Source organism: Atractosteus spatula, chromosome 11, assembly GCF_055471065.1.
Source record: "Atractosteus spatula isolate fAtrSpa1 chromosome 11, fAtrSpa1.hap1, whole genome shotgun sequence".
Taxonomy (NCBI): domain Eukaryota; kingdom Metazoa; phylum Chordata; class Actinopteri; order Semionotiformes; family Lepisosteidae; genus Atractosteus; species Atractosteus spatula.
Genome location: NC_142716.1, coordinates 46,141,144 through 46,148,391, shown reverse-complemented (window position 1 = coordinate 46,148,391; position 7,248 = coordinate 46,141,144). Strand labels below are relative to the sequence as shown.

General features: G+C 38.2%; 1 protein-coding gene across 1 annotated transcript; it reads right to left on the bottom strand.

The window, feature by feature from the left end:
- Positions 1 to 927: 927 nt before the first annotated feature.
- tvp23b (trans-golgi network vesicle protein 23 homolog B (S. cerevisiae)) lies at positions 928 to 6,881 on the bottom strand. The gene is made up of 7 exons (XM_088928384.1): positions 6,611 to 6,881; positions 5,163 to 5,239; positions 4,670 to 4,814; positions 3,980 to 4,069; positions 3,281 to 3,400; positions 2,916 to 3,044; positions 928 to 2,620 (listed from the first exon to the last, which is right to left on the bottom strand). The coding sequence occupies exons 1-7, from the start codon at positions 6,620 to 6,622 to the stop codon at positions 2,594 to 2,596; spliced, it is 600 nt and encodes a 199-aa protein (XP_088784510.1). The 5' UTR covers positions 6,623 to 6,881; the 3' UTR covers positions 928 to 2,593.
- Between the last annotated feature and the right edge of the window lie 367 nt (positions 6,882 to 7,248).

Here is a 7,248-nt window from a genome sequence, read left to right as displayed (position 1 = left end):
AGCCAAACCTCAAACAATATGGGGTTTCCAAATGTTTCCATTGTCCAAGATGCGATATACAGTACCAACATTGTGAATTCATTGAAAGATTAAGGAGTTCACGCTCCGCACGCAAACAAAACCCATAAAGTGATGTATATTAAATGCAATGTAATGTATACAATGCATTTAATGCATTATAACTGTACAGATTAATGACAATAAAGATTCAAGATATATGAACTTAACATTTAATTTTTAACACTGTCCAACTAGTCAAAACTTATTTAATGGCTCCATCTGGTGGCCAGTAAGTGAACATCGGGGCTATTCCTGCACTAAATTAAAAGTCCCAGTAAATTAATGTGGTAGTACGTGCAATTAAACACAAAGTACATCTGTCCTTGATACTATACTATAAAGGATATAATACTATGTCCTTTGTTATTGATCAAGGAGCTACAGTAGTCATTACGAAAGACCTCAACTGGCAGGAGTTGTGCAGATCTGGCAGAGGAATCCTACAGATGGCAACACTAACGCCAAGGGAAGCAGGAGTCTGGGTGCACTTGTAACCAGGTTCTTGCATAAAGTACAGACAGCACATGCATTATAATGATGATCAGTGCGTTTGACATTAAAACTTTAAAACTCCACACAATCAAAAGTTTTTGGACAACCACCTCTGCCCATCTACAGTATCAACCTTTTGAAAAAGGTCCGTGTCAATCAAAATGAAATGTAATAGCTCAAAGAGAAAATAAAACACTATTTAAATTATGGTTAGCTTAAACAAATATGAGGCAGTGAAATTTGTTCTTTGGATTAATACAGCCATTCAGTGGAGAGAACAATGTAGGAACGTCCCCATTCTACACCATAGCATAAATCCATTACACTAGCACCTGATGTTTAAAACAAGAAAAAAAGAGCACGGCACAATTTTAATTTTAAATAAATACTTACAAATGCTTTACTTCTCTATATAAAGAAATTTACAAAGTCTTTACCCCCAGTAAGTAATCTGTAATACAGAATGAATACATCTGCTTAAATGCGTCTGAAATATTGTAAAGAAAATTACAAGTGCAGCTGCAAAACATTTTAGAGACAGAACCCCTGTGAAACAGTAAAAACCTTCAATCAAATAAATAAAACTAAAACAAAACAACCCTCCTTAAGGTTGATATCAATCATTTGTAATTACTGTGGATAAACCAAAGAAATCCCTTATTTTGGAAGGAAATCTCTATTTATGATTAACTTTCAAGCCATTTACAAAAGACTGGTGTTAATCTTAACAACAGAAACAGTACCAGCACGTATGTATTGAGAGGAAAATTAGAACTATCAACACTATTCATTTTCATTCAATCAGTTCAGTACAAATTCTTATTCTACCTCATTATACTCCATTAGACTGATGAAACTTGCTGAAACATAATGGTGAAAACCCAATGATAGTATACACTTTTCTGTCTTGGAAAAAAAAGGTATTACCCCCAAATCACAGCCACTTCAAAAAACACTATAAAGCCCATCCTACATATCATAATACTTATCCTATTTTTAATAAAGAATTTTATCCTCCAATATCAAAAAATATATGCAACACTGTTTCTCTTAAATGATCAAATGTGGAAAAAGTCAGGAGACTAATGCTATACATCTTTAAATACTCCTCTTACAGAATACAAGGAGAAACTGCTGTACAATCAAGTCATTAGCAGCAGATGGTCAAGACGAACTGTGTTAGCTTCTTTAACTCCATGGAGTCATCACTCACATGAGCAATCCTGGAAGCAGATTTCAGTTTGCTCATTCCACTGTCTTAAAATTAATAAAATGTGATCCACAAAACCACATGATTACCACTCAAGCTGTCCAAAAACCCGGTTCCCAAGTGGTCCAAGCCTTCCAAATGATTATTTACACATTATTAGGTAATTTGAGAAGATATAATTAAACAATTAAGCAGGCCAATACAACCTTCTGTCTAATAAACCATTCTACTGTGTTTCCTCAAAGGGTACAATTTCAATTTACTGATGAACAGGATGTGTGTGTAGAAGTGAAGGCACTAACCTCCTAAAAGGAAAAAAACAAAACTGGGATTTGGGCCCTTAATGTTTCAGACATTGATTATACTATCACAGGCAAGCAATGGATGTCACACTTTTTTCCCTAACCTTTTCAGCTTCCTGCAGAACAAGCTTAAAGGGTTAGCAAATAACTCTTTCAGACAACTGCAAAATGTGCTAAACACAGTGTCTACACAGAGAGGTAGGGGTCAGAGCAGCAACACTTTAAAAGCTTCTGCTTTCTCTAGGAGTGATGCTAAAATCCCATCACCATTACATGATATCAACTGCAAAAACATAAGTACAATATTGGAAAACAAAATAGCACACAGAATCTCTTATACAGATATGTCTGTTATTGCTGTGCCATTATAAAATAAGACATACACTTAGCGTCACCTATGGAAAATTAATAATATGTTGCAAGGTTTAGATTAACAGATTAACTTTCAGTCAACTTTCAAAGTTCATTCTTCTAGAGCTGAAGCCATTTTACAGATGTTACACATGGATAATCTCCTGATATTGTCCCTCTAGGATTCGTCTTCTTTAGTCATGGCCTGTTAAGAAAACAACATAGGTTATTTCCTAGTATTGCTTTTCGAATTTGTCTAAATTAAACCTGCTGCTTAGAAGGCCATCTCAATTTTAACCATGTACTGGCAGAGAAAGTGAGCTGCCGCAAGACAGAAATCGTCACTCGTGGATTCCAGCACCAAGCCAAAGTGGCTATATGAGATCACGATAAAGGTCAAGCTGACACAAGCAGAAAGATTTACTAACAGAGAAATAAAGAGAAAACTAGCATGTGTGGATCTTTAGGTGCACCAACAAGTAGATAAAGAGAGAACGTACCTGTCGAAAAAACTGACGCCCGATGTAATTTGTAGCCATGCTCTTCAAGTTCGTTCTGCCTCCAACTTTGCACCTAACATAACCATACAGGTTGGCACCCTGCAGGACCACTCCCATGATAACTACAGCCTGGAAAGCAAAAGGCAGGACAGCACGTTACACCTTGACTACAATGTGAATTAATTCTTATAATACACATAACATAATTAATATTAGATATAATATACCTAACACTTCGTAAAAGCATAAACAAAAAATATTTTTACAATTTTTTTAAAAAGATCTAAAAGCACTTCAAGATTAATCACACTACCGAACTCGTCAAAAGCCTTTTAAAAGCGATCATGATAATTAAATGAACTCACCAGCCATTTAATTTTGAATGAAAAGAGTGTGCTGAAAGCAAAGATGACCCAGATGATGGGACAGACAATAAGTGCCAGCCAGAATATGCGCGACTCTGCATCTGAAGAAGGTTTCTTGCCCTGAACAGAGGAATGGTGAAAAACTATGAAATTCAGCATTTCAGCAGAAAGGAAAAATAAAAACAGTGATCCAAGACAAAAAAAGAAAAAAAAGGTTTCACGTGACATTTAAGACAGTTCAAACAAAATCAGGAAAGCCAGGATTACTGAACTTCGGGAAGTCTACCTTCCATTACACATCCTGTTCCTGCAGACAAAGGGAATTTGTGCAGTCTTACTTGTTTTCCTACAGAGCTCTGTTTCCCTTGAAAAGGAAAGTTTACTCAAAGCATTAGGGAATGGCTGAAATGTTTGCGCACGTTTTATGCAACCATGTTGCTGAAGCCGATACCCTGGCTCCCTTCAAGAAACAGCTCGATGAGATCCTGGTATCAGTAACCCCCTAACCAGCAAATGGGCCAAATGGCTTCTTCTCGGTTGCTACCTTTCTTATGCTCTAAAGCACTGAAGGCAGGTTGTAATAACATGCCGTCTATGAAGCTAAAATGCTTTCGATATTGCTTAGAGGGCAGCAGTTAATTCAGTGCTAAGCAGCAGCTGCAGACAGCAGGGCTGTTAAAGGTGCCGGGAGCCACACACCTTTCGTGACTCGAATACCCAGTGGCTCTTCCCATCATCGTCCACTTGATTCCACCACCGCAGCCCCACCATCAGCCTTCCTGTAATATTCTGACAGGGCACGGACATTGTAAGATACTGACGAGATCCATCGATGGGTCTGAAGTGAACTGAATGCACCTTTATCGCGTCAAAGAGAATTCGCCTGGCACAACAAGAGCTCATAACATATAACATACATGGAAATACAATACCATGATACAAAACAATATTTAACAACACTGCTCAGTCAGAACTCAATCCAGTATCATAAGATTAAAAACTGATTATTAGCTGGTAAAGTGTTTAAAACAACAACAATAAGATCCCTGCCTCCAAACAATCTTTCCACTGTTCAAAGACTGAATGCAAGGTTACAGAAAAGATGGAGAGGGTGTCAGCTGCGACCAATGTCATCTGAGCAGGAGGGCGTTAAGCATGTTAAAATGATATTACTGTCTTATGAATAAATATTTGTTTGATGTGGAAAGCGTTATTAATGTTCTACACAGCACTCAAATGACATTTTTGGACTTCCTGCTTTATAAAGTGATGGTAAGAAGGAACACAACACAGTAACACCCCACTGTCAAACAACCAGAATAGAAAACAGTCCAGAATAGAAAGTTCAAAAGCTTTTTCATTAAAAAAAAAAACAGGAGCTGTACCCACCTTGACAGTCCAGAAGTCACAAGACAGGAGAAGTATGATGGTTACCATACAGGCAATGAAACTGCTGCTCAGAATCTCACACAGCAGGTACACCAGGATCGCACCAACTCGGAAAAACAAGTGGAAGAACGAGGCCAGAGGATGCCTGCAAGCGAAGCCGAACACTATAATCAACGGCACAGAAATTCCACAGGGCAACCAAGGGCTACGAAGGGGGGGTGAAACTGTCCATAGCAGTCCAGCACTTTGTGCTTGGCTGAGACAGAGCCTCTGTCTGCTCACCTGGGGTTCAGGCACTCAGCAGCACCACAGGTGAGTTAGCCTAGATAGGTACAAAAGGTCAGAACCCCAGATGTGGCTTCAGATTCTGTCCCCCTGGCTCACAGGCAGTTTGCATATCATAAACTTAAATAATAAAAGTTCTTACACTTTTAAAAAAAGGAAAGTGGCCTGCAAAAACGGTATTGGAATGCCGTGGTATATAAACCCTTACCTGATTTTTGCCGCCTTTGATTTTCTGGAAACTTCATCCTCCGCATCAAAAAGGGCCACATCATCCTCGTTAGAGTCCTGCCGAAAGAGAACCAACATTTACAAAGAAACAACTTTAGGACTCAGAAGTGTCACCTTCATATTCATGTTTGAATGAGGTGGTAATTGTGTCTGGTTGAGGACCTGTACCGTACAGAGCTAGTTCAGATTTAAAAGTCATTAAAGCAACCATGACAGGGAAATCTGTAATAAAATAAGAATATCTTGTCTTAAGCAGTAGCAATATGCTGTATTACGCGGTCGAAGGGAAAAAAAACAAATTGCAGAAATGCAATGCATTAATGGTATAGTTTTGAAGGGGGACATGTATATATCTCACTTATCTAGCATCAAAGTATCACCACTTAAGCACAAAGTGAGAGGTGTCGGTGGGGTCTGTTAATTTGGCCTCAAGCAAAAGTTACACTAAGATGCCATAAAGCACACTTGCTTTAGCAGCCCCAGTGGCTTAACTCTACATAATAAACGACAGGAACAACTCCCACAAACAGGATAAACCAGACCAATGTCTGCTGCATATCAGAGGACAGAACCTAGAGCAAGACAAGAAGTAATTACATATCAAAGAACAGGACAAGCACTCAGATTGTGAAATAAACTTTCCCCTGACTGTATATGAAAGCTGGGAAACCCTTGCAGTTTGTCTGTGTTCTGTGGGGCAGACCCGGCGCGCGTTGTTGATCTTACTGAGCTCAATAAAACTGAATCTGCACAAGACCGTGTCCTGCTCCTCTGATGAAGAATTTCCTACAACAGTTTAATACGTTAATTTGTAGTATATTCGTTAAGCAACCTCTCATAGCTTCCAAGTGTACTGTCAATCCCTCAGTAGAAAATGTTAATTTACCGATCAGAGTTTTTAAAAACTCGAATAAACTTTCGTGGTGTAAAACTGCTGTGTTGGAAACGCTGCACTAACATTTACCTTCTCTGGCTTTTACACCACAACTACACCTAAAGGCAAAGCAGACTCATGCTATTTTACACGAAATATGTACAATTCACAGTATATTTTTTAAAGAACACTGTCGGAGGTTTTAGTTTATACCCGACATGTAAACTTTCTAAACTCACCGAGCTCAAAGTAAAATGTAACGCAAACAAAAACTATTAGAACTGTTCGGAACCACGACAAATATAATACACCTAACATCATGTCATAAAAGCAATACCATTTCTCAGTACAGTACTTTTTAAAAAGATCTACAAGCACTTCAAGAGGAGTTGCCGTATCGAACTCATCAACAGCGTTTTAAAGTTAGTTACACATCTAACCAGAAAACACAGAACACCGGCAGGACGTTCTTGATATTAGAGCACATATAAACCACAAAACTGTTACTCAAAAATGTAAAACAATCGACATAACTATAGAACCCGCATACATACCTGTCTCATCATTTTAATGCACGGGACTTCCTGAAAACGTGTACCCAAACAAAACGGCCTTCAGTGCGCCTGAAGGACCCCAATGTTGTAAGAGGGGGAAAAAACAAAAACGTTTAGTGGTATTCTATTTAGAGAAAAAATCTGGATGAAATCATTATGAGTACTGGGAAAAATAATATTTTTTTTTTAACACTGTCCTTCAACAAGAATATTACATCAACCCCGCAATGTCGCAGAATAAGCAGCAGCTCTTGGCAGCCATCTTGGTAGTGGCTATTCTTCAGCCCTGCGCTAACGCTACGACTCTTAACTACCACCTTATCGCCTGGCCTTCGTACTTAGCTGAGGGTGAATCTGTGCTCAAGGACATATTTTTATTAGTAAATTCAGTTAAAAAGAATGATGTTTTCATCTGTTGTGCAAATATGTCCCTCAATCTAAGCAACGTGTAGGTAGCTGTTAAAAGCAATTAATAAATTCTGCCATGTTTCGGGAAATATTGCCATAAACTAAATAAAAAGAATTATGTTGTAAACGAGCACAAATGCGCTGACCTTAATGCAAAAGGCTACTTTCACTTAGTGCAATGAAAGCTTAAAAAATAATCTAGTTTGCAAATCACCATTTATCGATGTGTC

What these genes read in the sequence shown, in the direction of transcription:
- tvp23b (XM_088928384.1), bottom strand. An exon ending in GGGTATTCGAGTCACGAAAG is followed by an intron (nt 3,401 to 3,979) that starts GTGTGTGGCTCC and finishes TCCTCTGTTCAG; the next exon opens with GGCAAGAAACCTTCTTCAGA. An exon ending in GGCGTCAGTTTTTTCGACAG is followed by an intron (nt 2,621 to 2,915) that starts GTACGTTCTCTC and finishes TTTTCTTAACAG; the next exon opens with GCCATGACTAAAGAAGACGA.